Here is a 20364-nt window from a genome sequence, read left to right on the forward strand (position 1 = left end):
TTCAAGTTTCTTGAATATTCTATGCCCTAGTTATCTCACCTATAAAATGGCGATACTACCTCATAGGTTGTTCTGAGGATGAAATGAAGAATACGTGTAAAACAGAATAGTGCCTACCACGTTACAATAAATGTTATATATGATTACTACAAGTAATTTTCATAGCATATCCAAATGTGAAACTTTTTTTTATTGCCTCTAAGTTTAGATGGAAATGTGTGCATTAGAAGAGAGAACTTTTATTGCTACATATTTTAACTGCTGCTTTTGAATTTAATTGGGACAATGAAGCTAACCAACTATTATTATTGGCTTATTATTCTTACTCACATTTTTCATTTATCTTGAAAAAGATATTAGGCCATTGTAAGCACATTCATGGTATGTTAGGCTTTGTCTTTATAGTTACTCCCTAGAGTAACTGATCTCTCTTAAAATTCTCCTTATTTTGTGTCCTATCACAGAAATATTTTATTTTTGGTCATGTGCCAATATTGACATGGAGTAAGTGTTTACAGCTGAAATATTTCTATAAAACAAAATTAGATATGCAATACTATTATAAAACATTCAGTTGTGGAGAGTCGGTTCTTTAGGAGAGCACAATTTAGGCTAAGTCAGGAATTTCTTTGGTGAATGTGTCATGAAGAGATAAGAAGAAATGGTACTTTTCAACAGTCTTGCCAATGGAAAACTGGCAGTACTCCCAATTTCAGCTGAGGCCCGAGAACTGTTAAATTATCTAATGAGAGGGTTAACCCATACATCTGACTGTTCTTGATCTTGCTTTTTTTTTTTTAAAGATGATGAATTTTGAAATTTTAGTGTTTAGGGACTGGTATAATTTGCAGCAGCAGAGAACTTTTGTTGTCCCTAGTCTGGGATGAACCTTCATATCCTGAACTTCATTCAGATGAAGTGCTGGGGTCCAACACTTGGGTTGTGTGGCTTCTTAATGATTCTGATACTCAAATACTTGTGTCAGGTATCTGGAGCGTATTCCTGGCACACAGAATATTGTCATATTTAATCAATAGAATGATGTGGTCGAAAAGTAGCCAAACCAAAATAAAAACTCAATTTGAATGCTTGAGCAATGTATATAATCTGGTAATACTTTCAATACAAGAGCGTGTAATGATATTATGTTCAGAGGAGAAATTATTACACCAAAATGAACCTTAAGTGCATAGAACTCTTATGACAACTCAGGTTTTGCATATTGCCTTTTAATTCCATTTATCAGTGGGATTATTTGAAAATAAATTTGCTCCGAGAAATGGAACTGTGGCTTTTAGTCAGACTTTCTTTCTAAGCTGTACAAAAGTGTTTTTTAAAAAAGCTGAGACTCTTTTGGGTAGATCAGTGCTTTGGTAGAACCGAACCTCAGTGTACCTGGTAGTTGTGACTGGTAGGTTTTATTTTAGATGGGAAGAGAAAGCAAGGAATACTTCTAGGAAAAATTAGCAAAGCACTAGGGACATTGCGTGCACAAGTGACTGCATTATATGAAAACAAATTAGGGGAAGGATTTTAATGTTGTTTCTTTGAATTTTTGACATATAAATTGTTAGGGTTGTTTTTATGTAAGCTTCTGTAGGAGAGTGCCATGTTATTTTCATGCTTTTCAATCATTAGATATTTATTTGAGTTTCTTGGAATCTACCATGCTGGGCATTTGTAGATGTTTGAGGCTTTTTGAGCATCATTCTCCTTTCCTTTGAGTGGGCAGTCTTGAAGAAAAGAAATAGGCTAATGGGGTTTTCTTATGAAAGACAAAAACACACCAAACATTATAAATTTTAAATATATACTTATAATATTTATATTCTCAAGTAACACTTTTCAAAACATTTTCAAATTTTCCAGTTTTTCCTTTCTTTGGCCAACTTGACTAGCCAACTGTTATTTTATCTTGTGATTGTAAGAGAACAAAATCATATTTGCCATGAAATTTGGACACACAGATTTATATACATACAGGTGGAGGAAACTTTTAAAAGATGATTTTATTTTCTGTAAATGTCCTGAATCTCTTTTTAATCTCTAAGTGCACAATTGAGATGACATGAATTATTAATTTTTAAGGGTTAAGATACTTTTTTGAAGGCCCTTCTTTCTAAAACTATTAAATAGGTCTAAATAATGCAGTACCTTCAAACCACAGATACTACAAGATGGAAGACAGACCCAAAATGCTGAGATTGCTAGCCACCACCCAATTTGCCATGTCATCTAATTGCAGGTGTGTGAGTGCATATGCACTTACATACGAACATTGTGCTATGTGTTTTTTTCGTTGTTGCAAGTACAATTTTACTTTGTAGCTAGTAAGGAGTGGCTTATTAGGAGGCTTTATGTAGGGAAACAAGGGACATAGAAGTAGCCAGGCCTTATGGGAATCTAAGAGTTATTGTACAAACTGGCTTCATGTAGATACCAGCTCGGTATTTTAGAAACTGGAAAAAAATCAGTACAACTCTAGTGATTAGTTGTTGCCCTCTTAGCAGTGAAAGTATTGCTTCTTTGCTGCTATTAGCCCTTTTCAGACTTTGCTTTTACTTTTTCTTTCTAAAAAATGAATGACCTCATTCTGTATTTTCTCAGTATGATTGTAAATGCCTCGTTACTTCTGCTGCCCGCTTCTTCTGTGTCTTTGAGCTACTTGCCCTCCACATGTCTTAGTTCAGTTAGGTTGGGCAAATCCCCCATGCCAGGCCTCTTCATAGATTGCTCTTCACTGCTTGGCTGCTCTTGGGACAGGTGCTCTCTGTTGATCCTATCATTGTGGTCATGGTGGCAGAGTCAGTGCCATAAAACATGGTCCTGGACCCAATAAAAGGAATCTTTCAATGGGAATCTTTTAAAAGAGGGACCTGGATAGTCCTAGAATGTAATAATCTTTCCAGGATGCATGGCTTATTTACATTTTAAAAGGGATAAAATTAAAGGTAACATGGGCTTGTGTGTTAGTTACATCATTGTAGCACCAACAGTCCTTGCCATACTGAGAAAATGTGGGAAAGGGTTTTCTGATCAGCATCTGCGGTTCCTTTCTTGAACTCCCTGATACTGTGTCCATCTTTGGCTTTGCAGATTCATAGCTTGAAGTTTTCACTCAGAAAAAGCCATCATATTTCCTGTGATGGCATACTAGGCCATTCCGTCAGGTGCTCCTATTTTCTAGACACCCACAATTATGTTGCACAGGTTGATTTGGTGATTTAGTGAATCCTTAAAATATTGCTTCTGCTTTTCTGCTTGTATTTTCCACATTTAGGCTTACTCTGAAGGAGCTGCTTTATGCCCTCCCATTCATTCCTTCAACGACAGACACTATTGAGTATCTGTCATGTACCTGGCACCATTCCATTATGAGGAAACAGAATCATACAGTGGTTAAAATATAGATTTTTAAAAACCATGCAGACCTAAGTTCAAATTCTGACTTCTTCATGCCATGTAGTTTGGACAAGTAACTTGATTTTCTAAGTTTTACTTTTCTTGTTCATAAAATACTAGAAACTATCTTATAGGTAGGTTTGTTGTGGGAATTTAGAAAAGTTTAATGATACATATATTTAGCACAATGCCTGGCCCAAGTAAGAGCTCAATAAATATGAAATATTACTGTTGTAGTGATCACTAAAATCGCGATCAATTTGCTGCTGTAATACTTTCTAGCACTTAGTTTCTGGTTATCTTGCTTTGCCATTTGATGTTTGGTGCTTTTTGTTGGAATTAATCCATCTGTTTAATGAAAAGTCAGATGTAACATCTCTGGTAAAGCCAAGATACACAGCAGTTTAGCTAGAACATACTATTGTATGAGTTTTTAATATGCTGCCATTTTTGGCACTACCTTTTGATAATAGTTAAAGGATTTGTTGAAATTTTTGATATAAATTATGTGATTAATATCTTGTAGAAAAATGTATACTTTTGGGCAATGAAAGTCAGCAACTTTTTTTTTTTTTTTGGTGGTGGTTGTAAGCATTAGGCTATCAGTAGATGAACGTGTTCTGAGTTTACAAGCAAGAGTTATGTCTTCTCTTTGTATCACCAATGCTTTGCAGTGACCTGGCATGTGACAAGTGCTAAGAGAATGTTGAAGGAAGATAGAAAGAAGGCAGGAACATTGTATCAGTTATCTTCAGGCTTATCATTAGTCCACAGTGTCTTTGCTTTTAAGCTTCTTTTCTCATTAATTCATTGTCTAATCTATATATCTTCTCTACCTGAGAGTGTCTCTTTGTTTCTGTTATTGATGGCTTCTGTTGCCTGCCTGCCTGCCTTTGTGTGAGCCTCCTAGTTTCTGCCATTGCTACTAAGTAATGGTGACAGATTCAGACTCACAGGAGTGCCGTATTGACTGTATGCCCTGATAAGGAATCCATAATCAATTATACACTGTGTGGGTGTACACTTAGTGACTTTTTGATAATTCTTTTTAAGACTTACCTTTGTTTAATTCATGCCTGTTGAATTTTGTGAAATGCAGGTCACATCTCACTTCACATTCCACTTCCAGATCTAAACAAAGCAAGCATACAATTGTCGATTGCATCTTCTGTCATTTGTGTAATCTTACGAGTTGGAATTGATTAATTATTATGTTTATTCAATTCTCACATTTCCTACTTCAGAACTTTTACACTGTCCTCGAAGCGTCCAACCCTATTTTTGCTTCCTTGATGAGAGGCAGTCTTGTCTATGTTATGGCAAAAAATAGAGGCCATTTCTTTATGCTCCCTTCTGCACCACAATTATTTTTTGTCTTCTTTCTTGGTTCTTTGGAGGAAGAAGTGTCCTTTTCCAAGTCCAACACTTCTACCCTTGCCAGTTTTCTTCCCCGGACCTCCTTCCAGCAACCCTCCTCCCTTTCTCGCTTCCTGTCTTCCAAGCTTTTTCACAATCTTCTCCCCTCCCCAGGCTACATACATGTTAAAATTTCTTTTAGCCAAATAGTAAACTTTCCCTCCATGCTACTTTCAGTCTAGTTATTGCTATCTATTCCTCCTCCCTTTCACGGTCACACTTCCATGTGCTCTTATACTACTCTGTTTTAGCACTAATTTCACTATAACTGTAACTGTCTATTTCCTGTCTTCCTTCTCCATTAGACTGTAAGCCTTTAGGAGATCTCTGTCTTGATCACCATTGATTCCCCTGGGCAGAGGGTAGTTCCTAGTACACAGTAGGCACTCAATAAATATTTGTTGAATGAATGAACAATTTAGCGCCATGCCTATACCATTCACTTGTGAACCATCTGCAGTTGTTTTTTACCCCTACGTTTCTATTGAAAGTTCATTTGAAAAGCATCAGCGACCACATAAATGCCAAATCTGGTGTCTTCTCGGTTTTCATCTTGCTTGACCTCTCTATGACCATTAATGCTTGCAAATTTACTTTTTCTCTATTTTCATGGGCACTTATAATTGGGTCACCTTGGGCCAGTGTCAGCATGGTATTACATCCAAAAGAAACAGACCCCAAAATCTTAGAAAAATAATGAACCTCTTTACTCTTCACAGGAATCTTCTAAGGAGGTCAAAAGATACAATTACATGAAGTTCAACAAATTTTGTGCAAGTTCCCTTTATCCATCTCTCTTCCCCAACCCTCATACAACTAACTGGGCAGTTTTCCCCAATCTCTCTTTAACACTTCCTCAAAACCTTCTGTAAACTTTCTACCAAAAATCCCTAGTCCACTTTTTCCTTCTTCTGGGTCTTCTTTTCTCCTAAGAGTAACTCTGTTCTTTCCAGTTTAAAGCACTTTTAGCCTCTGGGCTTCTTGCACTTTCTTTTGTTCTTTTTCTTTCTTTCTTTTTTTTCTCTTGTTTTCCTGCTCAGCATTCCAAAAGTAAGTCCGGGAGCATTCTTTTGATTTTATTTGGTTTGCCTTTACCAACTTTCTTTACATGATTTTAATCAACCTGAAAGCCTTACATCTAGTACTATCTCCTACAGTTTGTATTTTCTGAACTCCTAGGTTCAGCTGGGTTTCCTCCTTGTGTCTTTCTATAGTGCCCCATCTATAGCTATATTAAAATGATCTATTTGTGTCTCTCTCCCAGGGTATAAGCATCTTAAGGGTAGGGCTCCTGTCTTTTACTTAAACCCCTAGCTTCTAGCGTCATACTTGGAATGTGGTGGATGTTGATATTGATGTTGATATTGAACTGATGCTCCTGTGAACTCTGCTCCTTCCTCTCTTGTCACTGGCTTTTATTTTGTTACTAGGTTTTAAAATATAGATCAAAGTTTCTATAGTCCTTTTTTCTTATTTTATACTCTCTTAGTGATTTGTCAACTCCCAAGGCATCATTTATCACTTCCGTAAAGATGACCCCAGACCTATTCTCTAGCCTGTCTGTTCTCCTGATTATAAGACCTTTTATTTTCAAAGTTGCACGTCAGACATCTCCACATGGATATTTTTCTAGTATCTTAAATGTAACAGAAACTTAGTAAACTGAATTTATTATCTTCCCCTTAAACTTGTTCTTCCTTTATGTGTTTCCTGTCTCAATTATTCACACTCCTACCCTCCCAGTTACCTAGGCTAATTAGAATCCTAGGAAATACATTGGTTTCTTTCTCTTACACTCTGTACTCAATGTCTATCCATCCTGCCTTTGAACGTTTTTCACATTTGGCTCCTCCTCACCATCTCCACCTTTAGCAGTTTAGTTTGGACTCTTATCTCTTACCTGCACTGTTGCAATAGTCTCTTAACTGACCTCCTTTCTAACCTGTCTTCCAAGCTGCTGTCAGAACTATCTTCCTAAAACACAGATCTCTTGCTACTGTATGGTCATCGCTTTTGCTTATCACTTCGCTAACTTTCTCATTCTCAGGTCTCAGCTTAAATGTCACTTCTGCATAAAGACAAGCTAAAGTGTGTTTTTATTTGGTTCTGTTTCATATTCCTTTCCGTATTATCATCTAATACAATTTGTAATTATGATTATATTTGTGCACTGATTTGTTTAATGTTGTCTTCCTACTGGAAAGATTTATGTAAGAGACTAGAGAGAGAGAAAAAAAAAATACTGGGAAGAGTTATACAGACTCTGTGCCTACCAAAATGCTTGGGACATAGTAATGTTTAAAAAATTTTTTCGAATGAGTACATAGATGATAGATAGCTTATCAGTATAAGCGAGCAGGAGTTAGCAAAAGCAGAGAAGTTACGGTGTCCTAGAATCTTCCTGCATTCTCAGGGTCCTTGGTTTGTGTTCTAGACTTTTTGAAATAGTAGTAATTGGTTCTCCCTTCTGTCTTTTGCTATTTCCCTCAGTATGAGAGTCAGCAGTTATATTATGGCACTCATACTAGTGCTGATCTGGGGGCCCTTGGTGGTGGCAGCTAGATTTAAATTGATGCGTAGATAGGTGGTGCCTTAGGCATGCAGCCAAACAGGTATGTGCTAGGTTGTGTTAACCCAGATTCCTTTTTAGCCTCGTGAGTGATACAAGCCTTTGTACTGTATGTTAATTGAAGTGTTTATTACTTATAGGACCAGTTGTGCTTGAAATGAGGTATTTATTTGCCTTTTAAAGATTGAAGATTTTATTTTAACCAACTTTTATTGACTAGAAGATGAAATAAATTGTTAAAAAATATTATCTAGGGCGAGAATAGTAATTAGGAAATTAAACATTCCCCCCCCCGCCCTTGCAGAGCCTGCTCAGGTATCAAAAGTCCAAGAAGTTCATGAGTCATCTTTGCATTTCACTGTCTTAGGTTGATTTGCTTCATCCATTCAGTAGACATGCTGAGCTGCTACTTTGTACGAGACAGAGTTAGGTGCTAGGGTTATAGAGATAAGGAATGCAGTTCTTCTTCTCAGGACCATGGAAGAACACATTGTAAGGATAAACAGAAGTGGAATATTAAGGCACATTGAGGAGTCAGGGAAGGTTTTTCAAAATTTCTAAATTCTTGAGTTTTGAATTAGCTAGGCCGAAAAACTTCCCAAGTAGGTACGGAGATGTGGGACCACATGTAGACCAAAGGCAGGAATGTGAGACAGGGCAATGATCAAATCAAGAGAGATCATATATACCCAGTAAGTACTTTGAATCTTTTCAAGATTAGGGGTAGCAGGTGAAGGGTTCTAAGCAACACTGAAAGCACTGAGACTGAATTGGAACAGAGGCGGAAGGTAATACTTGTGGGGAAATCAAATAGAAGCCAGTTTCAGAAATCTAGAAGTGATAAAGGCTTAAATTTAGGTAACAGCAAGAAGACTATGGAGATGGATAAGGATGCAATAATTATTTCAGAAGTAGAATTTTCCAGACAGTGAAGAGGGAGAAGGACTCTGGTATGATCCCCAGGTTTGGGCACTCTGTTTGGGCAGGTGTGTGGTGGCCTTCTCTAAGGCAGGGAACACTGGAAGAGGAACACTTGTTCTAAGGGGGAAGTATCAAATTAAAGGTCAGGTATGTTGAGTTTGAGGCACTTATGGGACATCTAAATGGGGCTGGAGATTTAAGGGTCATTAGTGTAATATGGTTGTTGAAGCCATAGATTTCAAAGTGATTACCGAGAAGAATAAATTGAGTATATAATAATACTATTCAAATTATTTTAATTTATTATGTTTAGGTTAGTTTTTTCCAATTTCAGTTTTTCATTTGGGAAATGATGTTTGGCCAGCACCAGTTCTCTCTCTGTTTTCTTCCCCACCTCACCCTACACCCTCTCCACCTGCCACCAGGTAAAATCTATAATATAACATGTATTTGATATTACTCAAAGAAATACTGGATAGTTAGATTTTAATAGTATTAGGCAATGTGAACTAATCTATGTGTTGTATTTAGAGGGCTTTTTAAAAAATCTGTAAGACCTATTTAAGATTATTTATATAAAAAGGATATAACTTATTTTCAAAAATAAAACAATCTGTTAGTGTTCTTGGACTGAACAAGATTTGATTCCTATAGTTCTGATCTGTGTGGGAATTGTTTGTGAGTTAGTTCTTACGTCTCTGACCAAGGCAGAAACTGTTTCTGAAAACTGGGATGACACCATTTGAGTAAACTAATAGAATCTGACATAATCCATATGATAAATTTAAGTAATTTGGTATTCATAGCTAGATTCTGCAGGGGGAAAATGCTATTAAACATTGATCAGATGATTGAAATATATTAATTTTACTTTGCCAAGCTGCACTTTGTGGACTAATGCATATTTAAAATAACAGTTAATAAAAACTGGGTCCTGCGTTGTCATAGATTCCTGTGGCTCTCACTGGTTTCTCCTAATTTCTTTTCACCTTTCCGAGGGGAGAACATTTAGATAACCAATAGAGTTCAAGAGGAGGTTTTCGTCAACCTTGGAACTGAAACGAAGCAGCCTACTTACCCCGCCCAGGCCATTGGATACTTAGGAAGGAATGCAGAAAGACTTTTAGGAAGTCAGCCTTGTTTGGGATTGAAACCAGTGATTTAATACTGAGAACACAGGTCTGTATACCATTTGAGCTGTCCAACTGTTGATTAACTTAAAATCTACCTTTAAAGGGAAGATATTCCCAGGATACTTTGTCAGATTTTAGTAGAGTAAATTTTATGGTTAAGTTATGACCCTTAAAAACTGAAGTCAATAATAGAAATGCTGACAGACTTAGAACTAGAAGAGGATAGCTATAACGAAGCAACATTTTTATTGTGATCTTATAAAGTATGGTAAAATGGGGGAAAAAAACCTTTAAAGTTTTCTGTTCTAATACTTTGAAAATAGTTTCTTTTTCTCGTTTTTATGAATTTTAATCAAAATAGGTATTAGCATAAACCTAATATCCATGTCAAAATAACACACCAGGCCTTGCTGTAGCACAGAATCATTTTAAATCATAAAACTTTTAATGTGTTTTACATTTACTTTTTAAAATAAATTTGTTTTTAAACATTGATTTTTTTTTTTTCCTGGCAAGCCTCTATATACCCATTCTACCTTAGTAAATCACTAGGATTATTGAATAAAGGTAATTTGAGTATTTAGGCTTTTGAAGGATTGTAACACAAATGAACAGTGGAATAGAATTTTAGAATATATACTTTCTGCACTGAGAACTTCATTTGCTTAATAACTTTTGTACTTGTTGATATTCTTCCTTACACAATGCCAACGTTTTGAAGATAAATTTTATTTAGAAATTTGTTTCAAGATTTGTCAGTATGTTACCAATAAAACACACATGTGCATATGTGCACACACATTCTTTATAAGATAATGAATACTTTAAATTTATATTGCACATTTTGCCAAAAGTTAAGTGGTTATACATTATTTCTTTAGCTTTACAAGATCACTAGATCACTCAGAGACAGAGGATAATTTCTTGTTGAGGATAATTTCTTTTTTCAAGCAGTGAAACCTTTAACGCTCTGCCATTTCATTAACCAGACCCAATTCACTGACTTAATCAGTGGAAAAGTTAAACCAGCACCTCTTGATTTCCTGTGTTTTGGGGTGGAGCTGACTCCTGCGTATGAAGGTTGTGATAGGAAATAATACTAGATGCTTGTAAAAAAATATTGGAAAAGAGTTGCCAAACATCTCATTTGTCTGATTTTCTCATACATCAGAGCTCTGCCCTATTAAAAGTTAAATCTAGATTCATAGTGATCTTTATTTGGGCCCATTCAGTCACTTGATATGTTACTCGTGTGTCATCACTCCTTTGTAGTATTCTGTGAAGAAAAGTTGGCAGCCCAACATTTGAAAAATATTACTGACATTTTTCGCCAAGTCGCTATTTAAAATCAAACTATGACTGAAACTAAATTGATCATCCTACTACCAGAACCGGCTCCCCTTGCTGACTTTGTTTTGTTCATGCTATCACCATTACTTTGCTTATCACACAGATTTCGAAGTCCTGTTTCTTCTTGAATCTGTTCTTTTAAAGACATTTTTATTTTATTATTAGTTTCAAATATACAGTACATTGGTTAGAAATTTGTATATATAGTTTATAAAACAATCCCCCTAATTGTTCTTCCTCTCCTCTGGCTCTCTACCTAGCTATCACATTAATGCTAACTGCATTCCCTATGCCGCCGGGCTCCCCATCCCCATGACCAGCCATTAACTAATTTGTACTTCTTTAATCTGTTCTTGATAGTTCCAACCCATGGTGACCTCTTTGATTGAACTGACAACATTTACCTTATCAGTTATTCACTTTACTCTTTTGTGTTATTGCATTATTATTTAATTACAGTGATGATTAGACTGATTAGACTCTAAGCCTTTTGAGAACCCGGACTAACAGTTTTACTCTACAGCATGTAGGGTTATGACTGAGGGGGTCCCCATTCTCTGTTCTCTAGGTGTCAGTCAATTTTGGTTTCATTATTTTCAGTGTCCTCGTCATGTCCCACTTTTGGTTTAAACCTTTTATTGCTCTACTTTTAGCTACTGTGGTTCTTTTAGTATCTTGTGTTTGTGAAGATTATGGATGATTTTAGGAGATTGTTGAACTAATTTTATGGGAACACAGGGGTGATTATTTTAGCTTTATTTATCGGGATTCATTTTTAAACTGTACCACACAAATTCTACCATCTTATAATTACTTTAATAATATTCATTTATCAAAATGTTTTGAGAGTCTATGTTTAGAAACAATAGTTTGTATATAATAAGGATTGGCCGTACTTTTGCTTTTGATACAGAATAGAAGGATAAGACAAACATTGTTGAGTTCACAAATACAAATTTTCCTCCCAGACTCTATTGCTTACTATGCTGGTTTTATAGCCTGATGGGAACAGAGCAGGCAGAAATGTAAGTAATTATAATATCATGTTATGTAAGTCACTACAAAGTAAGGCTTATCCTTATTTTATTTAGCCACCTGGCACTTTGTATATACCTTTCTTTGAGCCATAATTCTGTTGAATTGTAGATGGGGACTCTAGAGATTGAGTATAACCTCATTTTAAAATGGAAAAAATTGAGGTAAGTGATTGCACAAGGTCATGTGTAGTTAATGAAGAAGTCAGGAATAGAGGCCAGTTATTTCTTAAAGATTATTTTAGAAGGTGGTAATATGTACATGCAAAAAAGTAAAACAGTACAAAGAGGTATACTGTGAAAGGTAAGTTTCTTCCTACCCCATCTCTGTTCTCTCATTCTCTTCCTCTGAGTCAAGAAATTATGTTTCTTGGGCTTTCAAGAGCTGAGATATATATATATATAAAATATATGAAAGAGCCATATCTATAAATGTATACATTCTCCTTCATGCAAATGGTAGCATGTTGAACACACTTTTCTGTATCTTGCCTTTTTTTTTCCCTCCATGTTTTAACAATATGTCTGAAAATAATAGAACGCAGATGTTTTTATTTCTTGGCCCATGAACTTTCCATTTTTAACTATATTGCTTATTATTTACTATATCGCTAGACATCCAGTTTTTGTTAATGTGAATGGACAAAGTGTTAAATTATTCTTTGTTTCTAGCATATCATATTGAGTACCTAATGAGTATTTCACATTTTGTTTTCAGAAAAAGTGAGATCATGGTCACTGATTTATTTTATGATAAATGTTGAACTTAAAAAATTATAAATGAAATGTATAGAATAATTACTAATTACCAAAAATAGTTAATTGAGATATTTTCTTTTCCATTTGATAAAGAAATGACAGGTGAAGTTTTCAAGGAAATCATTTACCTTTAGACTTGTGTAAAAATCTGTGTGCTGGTACAAAATAGGTTAATATCTCAGTGCCAGTGAAAAGCAATGATGCTATAAATATCAAGCCACAAATGTTTATATTCTAAATTTTAGAACCTCCAACTTCATATGCAGATCACAAAATAACTTCTCATTAGTTTCCTGAAAGCTTTTAACTATCTTTTAATCTTCTTGATAAGACTCATAATCATCTATAAAAGTATACCCTAATTTTGATCATTCTGGATTTATTTTGGCTAACTTATCTATCAAAACATTATCACTTTATTTTTCAGAGGTTAATGGGGCCTATCTGAACTGCTTGACTTTAGGTCTTTTGGACCAAACTGTATCACAAAAGACAAATCATTAAAAAAAAATGTGTCCATTCCAAATGTCCATGATAGGATTCATAGAAGTTTAGTACTTAATATGTGGACTATATAATCAGCCAGGAATCCCAGCATTCTCCCTAAAGATGGCAGTACTTCTCAAAGTGTTATTTACTTTTCAATGTATTCTCTTTGAAAATAGTATTAATTATAACTCTGTTATTGATTGGAAAAAGTTTTATCAGATTAAAAGTATATTTTCACAATACTGTCACAGTGGTTAAAATTCAGTAGTAGAACAAGTAAGATTGTATCCTTGAGGTTCGTAGCATTAATGTAGGTTTTGTGTGTCATCCTCAATCCTGAACCATGGGGTCCTATTGGTTCTTATTGCATTGTGACTGGAATTCTTGGTGCAAGACTGTGAACTAAAAGCTTGTCTAGAATTGTGATTAAGTCGTGTTAGGAACTTGCTGTATTTATAGATCTTTCTCCTATGGAGATGTTAACAGAAAACAAAAATTGAACTAAACACCCCAAACAGGAGAAAAAGAAACACCCTAAATAACTGCATATTGTGTATGTTTGTGGGCATAGGAAATGTTTTGATATTTATTTTTTAGTAAAAGTTTATATGCTCAAGTTCTACTTGAACTTTTTTTGTTTGGGTGACTAATGCTTTTAATAAGTGAAACAAATGTTTATTTGCACCATTAAAAAAACTTCGTCCTTCTCTGCTATAAAAACTAAGTTCAGAATTCACAGGTAGTTCTCTGGAGCATAGAGAAAGAATGCTATATTTCCTCCTTTTCCCATCATTTCCATTTCTAATTAAATGGTTCTTATGTGTGAGTGGACAAAATCACATAGCATTGTGGTTTGAAGATGGTGAACAGCAAGAGAGGGCAGGCTAACCTTCCTGCCAGGCCTCTCAGGTAACTTTGACATGGCTACTGCTTTCTAAGGCTGGCCCTGATTATTGGTTCATCTAGCAAAGTGACTGGGTGCGAGAGGACCGTTTCACACTAACTAGCCTCATAGGTACTGGTGTGTAAATGCCACAATGCTGTTTTTTAAAATTTATAATAGGAGTATCAGGCACACTTACTTTTATGTTTATGATACAATGCATTTTCTCCCACTAGGCAAAAATCTATGTGGAAAACTAAATTATAATCATGAAGTTGATTAATGAACATTGAGTCAGCTCTCTGACCAATATTAGCAAGCTCTGGTCGTGTGATACATCTTTCCCATAGGAATATATTTGCCACTCAGACCAGATTTTTTTCCATTTTCAGAGCATCCTTTCTACTGGACCAGCTTTTGCTTTCTTGATTTCTTAGAGAGTTACTGTAGACTATCTCCTTTAGTACCTCCCCCCGCCCCCCCCCCCCGCCACCCCGGTAGAGTTTAATAAAATTACACTAATGTATGTAAAACACTTAGCCTAATGCCTGGCAAATCTGTAAATAACTGATAACTAGTATTAATCAGTGTAATGTGTTGAATTCAGGTCACCTTGATACTTTATAATGTCAAGGACAATCTTTTGAGCCATTTCTTTAGATGACTGATCTATCTCATCTTTTATATATATTTTTTATTCTTTAAATCTTTATTCTTTAATTCTTTTAAGTCTTTCATTTTTTTCTAATGTTGAATCCATGAGCTAATTAAGACAATCTTTTTTTTGGCTCTGCATGATTTTGCTACTCATTTGTTTTGGAGATTTTGATTTTTTTTTAATTTTAGTTTCTTGCTCAAAAATACCCCATTCCCTAGAGTTCCCTCATCTGTAATGTGAATCTATTGAAGAGATGACCTTCAAGTTACTGCTCAGTTCTAGGATACATATAACTTTAGATGACCTTCAAGTTACCGCTCAGTTCTAGGATACATATAACTTTATATTTTATTTGAGTAGGTGATGTCGGTCGTAGTCCCTGCCGTCTAATCAGGCTTACTTTCATTTCAAGCTCTGCTTAATTTCTTTCTTGTAAAGTGTAAAGTTATTTCGAAAGTGGTAGCAGCATAAGGATTCTGTTTTGAACAGTAGGATGGCTGTGGAATTTGGAGGCAATGTTTGAAAAACACGGGTGGAGGTTTGATGATGGTGAGTTCAGCAGTCAACAATGACATTACAGATTTTACAAATATACAACAGACAAATCAAAACTTTGTGTGAAAATATGTACAGAAAGGAATAATTGAGATGAGTCAGTTGGTCACTTCAGCAACAATAAGCCTTGTCAGCTTTCCTCTCTTCATGCATTCAGGGATGAGTTATTCTTTTAAGAGTGGCAATACGGATTTGTGAAAACAGTGGGAAATTGCCACAGCTCTTTCTGGTGTTTGTAAAAATAAAGGTTATGGTACATTTTTAAGATTGGTGGTTTGAGACCCACACTTTGAAAACAGTCATAGATAGAAAACATTGTGGGAGTTAAGAAAATGGGTAGATCATTTCAGACTGCAGTAATCAGAGCTTATCAGAATGGCTTTGGTCTGCGTCTTTAGGGACAGGCAGCATTTGAACAGATGAGAGAGAGGAGGGAGAAGACATTTTTTTTGATGGGTGAAATACCAAGAACGAAAACATTGGATGGGAAATAACGGTGTATGCTGGGGAAGTGGAGAGTCAAGTGGTTTGGTGCAAAGGTTCTTAAATATGGCCCGTGAAAGAATTGAGGCTTCTGTCAAATGCTATTACTTCAGAGTTAGAAAAAAATGGGTACTATGTCGTTTCTGTTCAGCATGCGGATGAAGGAAACTGTTGGTGATTCTCAGTGTGTCAAACTTCATGTTTTCATGTCTGATGTCATCAAAGGAGAATTCCATTTTAGGAAAAGTATTCTTTTTTGGATATCTTTTGGAAACTGGAAAGAGTGTCAACATCTCCAAAATTCCCTACCCCCTCTCATATATCTTCAAGTGGAAGAAAAGAAATGATAGCACTCTGAGGACAGATGTCTATCTGTGGTGTCAGACACATCATGGCTTTCCTGCTTTGAGGAGGAAAGGGTAATCACACATCACTGTACCTTATTATTTTCCGTACGAGCAGCTATCACCACCTTTCTAAGAGATATTGCCAAGAAATAGGAACAGAATATGTTTTTCTCTCCCAGATAAAAACTTGCTGTTTTTCGAGAGGCCTTAACTGAATTTGAAGGCAGAGGCAATAATGTGACTTTAACTTGAAAATCTTGGAGGAATTTAGTTTTCCAGTACACAGGCTACCTTGACCTGACACAGCATGCTGTGGAATACTGCTTTGGTTCCGCGTACCTTTGTGAGTCAGGGATTTCGGCATTTGTTTGTCACTGAGAAAAAATTGCACTTGATTATTAGAGATGATATATGTGTTTCTGTGTCAAAGACCATATCACAATTTCAATTCAATGCACCAAATCTCACTGAAATTTACTACTGAGCAGTTAGAAGTTTTTAATTAATTTTTTTCAGGACGTCACCATTTTTCTTTACTGAAAAATAACAATGTGAGGGAGGCATAATCCTTTATAAACAATGTTTTTACATGTTGCTTACATTCAGGAAATCAGTTTTCAGTAATGTAAAGTATATGGTGTATGTATTTCTTTGCATGTTTCTGGAGGATGAAGTCCACATCTTTAATCTCAGACTCGTCTTTGACTCCCCTGAAAGGTTGAGGACTAATAATTTAGCTGGTATGGCGACAGTGGGGTTCTCTGGATGAATCTGAACAAAGGAATGACAGGAAATTAGAAAGCTCTTCTGAAAAATATGGGAAGGAAAGCTTTGGCAAGACTGTGGGGTGGTTTAGGAATTTCGGTTAGCCCCAGGGTCTGAGTTATCCTAATCATCTGAAGGTAATTTTCTAGATAGAGCTTCTCAAAGATAGGAACCTCGTGATTTTTTAAAAAATTGTAGTTGTTCTTAGTGTCTGGTTACACTAGTGTCTGGGCATTCAAAAATGTCAAATTAAATTGAAATCACTATATGGATAATGAAAGTTGGACAATAGCATCAAAAATAAATGCTCGTCATATCTGTATTTAATCCTGTTATGTTAAATCATTTGGTGATAAGGTTTTTGGAGAGGTAGTGCTTCATAAAAAGCTCATGTAACTTTTTTGTTCAGGAGCAGTTGGTTAATACAAACTTTTGGCCTGTTAGGATTTGTCGTCTTTGTAAATTTTATTTCTGATAATTTTATACTGAAGGTATGACTTTAGACATGATAATTTTATCCATTACCTTCAGAGGGAAGGAAACGTGTGGGATGGTGTAGTTGATTAGGTCATCATCTGTTTAAGCAATATTCCAATCAACATCTAAGCTTAGATTCGCTCATCATTAAATAAAATCACCCTGACAACTCTGAGGTCACTTTGGCTTAAAATATCATTGGAATTTATAATGGATGTTCTATCAGTTTCATAAAAAAAGACCTGGAACCCTGCCTCAGTGTCATATTAGTATCATTTTATTGTCATCCTTATGCATTTTCTTGGAATAAGGTTTAGCAAGACAGATTCCCTATATATAAATTAATATCTGCTAAAAAATTTTAATTTGTTACGATTGGAAGACCAAGATATTAAGTTTAGATTCTAGTCCATTGTATTATTTTAGTTTTACTCCGACATAGTTCTTTCAGGTTAAAGACAAAATTATTGAATACATTGTTAAGACATTGGTATTATCTAAAGTATTTGTTCTAAAATGTTAAATTTTTCCTGTTTTTAGCAAACTTTATGTTCCCAAGTATGTGAGATTACAGATCAAATTGGGTTTGTTAGAAGCCCAGAATGTTTCCCGCCCCCCCCCCCCGAAGTAGAAATGTTTAGTAGAGTAAAATAAGGTATATCTCAACAAAAGACAGTGGTTTTGTTTAAGGGATAAACTGCTCTATAATACTCTGATTTACTTAGAATGTTTGAGAAAGATAAACTAGATCATTCATTAATTCTTAAAATCTTTGGATGTCTACCACTTTCCTACACAATATAATTTCATAAGTTTAAATTGGGAGAAAGAATGGGTACACAAGAATGGAGTAAAATTCCTTTTATTAAATTAACTTGTATTTTTATTATAAAAATAAAATATGCTAATTGTACATAATTTGGGAAATATATAAAGATCAGCTGCTGCGTCATCACCTAGAGATAATCACTTAACATTTTGGAATATTTCTCTCCATTATTTTATACATGTGGTGCACTGTGTGTGTTTATACACAAGTACACACATAAGTGTACACAACCCACACATACTACAAATGGGGATGAAACCAATGTTTTTTATTTCATCTAGTATAAATACTTTCCCATATTATTAGGTATTATTTCTCAACATTATTTTAATAGCAGGTTAATAGTATCCATTATAAGAAAAAGACTAACCAACACCTTATTGCTGGGTATTGTTCTTTTTTTTATTGTTTTTCTTGTTTTTATAGCCACTGCACTGAATACCCTGTATGAAAATTTTGTATGTCTTCATAATAATTATTACTTAAGGGAAAACTCTAAAACTAGAATTTCTGGGTCCAAGATATTCAAAAATGTAAGGGTTTTGATACATTTTCCTAAATTATTAAAACATATATGAGGCTTTAATTGGATGCTGTTTTCCTCTGATCAACACAGGTTTACATCTGTGTTCATGTGGCAGACAACCTGTTGGGCGGAAACGGCTTCGCGCTGAGTTTGGGTTTGCAGCACTTTGATTAGCTGGGAGGCGAAGCGCGTTTGTCCCGTTTCTAACCGGGTGTCTTTGTCTTTCTCCCTGGGGATCGCTGCCACCCGCGCGGGCCGAAGCCTCGGGAAGCCGTCGCCTCGCAGTGCCGCAGCCCTGCACCCGGCTGCCCCGGGGAGCCGCTGCCCGCCCGCGGTCGCCGTCACCACGCGCCAGGCCGCCGCCAGCTGCCGTGCCAAGCTCCGCGGCGGCGCCGCCCGGGAGCGCCAGCACGCTGCCCGGGGCCTCCGGAAGCCCGCGCCCCCATGAGCGCCGCTGCCCGGAGACCGGAGGGATGACGCCGGCACTCCGCACAGCTCCGAGCACCTCGGGCGCCTCTCCGAGTCCCGCCGCTCTTTCCCGCTCACCCCAAGGACCCTCCCAAAGCTCTCGGAGTCCACTCTGTCATCCGCGAACACCCTGTGTCCACAGCGTTTCGCAGACCCCCTTGCTTTAATTGAACCTGGTTTATTTACCCCAGGACTCATTCCCCCGCAGCCCCTCAGGAGGACCGTGTGCCTTAGGGCCGGCGGGTGGGGAGGATGGCCTCCTTGCTAGTTGCTACTCGCAGAGCATTACTTCCTCATCCCGCCTGCCAAAATCCTGGCTTCTTTGAGAATCGAGCCACTGGACCATACCATCCTCTTTCCTGCCTCCACTTAATTTATCAACTACCTAGTCAGGTTCTTTCATTATTCTTCAAAGACTAGCTGCTACTTTAGTCTTTGTCACCTCAAATTCTATCAACCAGCTGACTGCCCCCCTCCCACCTCCCATCTGCCAGAAGATTGTTTTAATAAGTGTACAAATCTCCAGTAACTGGGGTAATCGCCCCATTCTGGAGCTGTGTAATGCATTACTGTGGCTGAACTTGAACTTTAACATCCAGTCCCCTCCTGTAACTTCATCAGCAATGACCATTTCTTTTCTTCGGAATCAGTTCTCGCTCCCATGGTTCTAGACTGTCATCCCAGAAATCCCGTACCTACTGGGTTTGCACTGAGGGCTGGCTTCTCCCAGGCTGAGACTGAGCACGGTGAGGCTGTCAGTGATGGCTCATTCGCGTGAGATGCTGGACTCCTCCAATGAGCAACTCTGGTGTGGAAACTCCTCAGCAGCCTGGCTGAAACTTTCTTAGAACTGTGCTGGGTGCAGTCTAAGGCTCTTCTTGCCCCATCCCTGTCTCCTTTCAGAGGTGTCAGACTTGCATTATGGTATGAAGACCTCCCCTTCCCTGCTTCTAATTCCTTCCCTTTATTCTTCATTGAATTTGCCTCAATAAAACTTGCAAGTTGAACCCGCCTTGGTGTCTGCTTCTAGGAGGACCTGAGCTAACATATCATCAGACATTCCACTCTAATCACCATCTTCCTATCCTTCTGGATCCCTTGTTCACCAACAGCTAATTCATTAACCTCATTTTCCCCACTGCTTGTGAGCCCCGTCTTGGATTCACTTCTTTCCTTGCCTAGCTTAGAACCCGTAGTCTGTCATTATGATCTTCCTCCTTGAAATACAATGCTTTCAACAGTCTTAAACCTCGATTTCTTCCAAATTACTTTCCTGTTAAAATTCCAACTCTGGATGAAA

At 36.7% G+C, this 20364-nt stretch overlaps 1 protein-coding gene across 1 annotated transcript in view; it reads left to right on the top strand.

Annotated features, from left to right (window-relative positions):
- Positions 1-20071, top strand: part of ZNF800 (zinc finger protein 800) — a 43955-nt gene extending 23884 nt beyond the window's left edge. Inside the window, exon 6 of the mRNA XM_016125964.2 lies at positions 18858-20071. Coding sequence (XP_015981450.2) covers positions 18858-19044 — 187 coding nt within the window. The 3' untranslated portion in view covers positions 19045-20071. The remainder of the gene's footprint in view (positions 1-18857) is intronic.
- Positions 20072-20364: the final 293 nt, after the last annotated feature.

Source organism: Rousettus aegyptiacus, unplaced genomic scaffold (genome assembly GCF_014176215.1).
Source record: "Rousettus aegyptiacus isolate mRouAeg1 unplaced genomic scaffold, mRouAeg1.p scaffold_m13_p_13, whole genome shotgun sequence".
NCBI classification, from domain to species: Eukaryota; Metazoa; Chordata; class Mammalia; order Chiroptera; family Pteropodidae; genus Rousettus; species Rousettus aegyptiacus.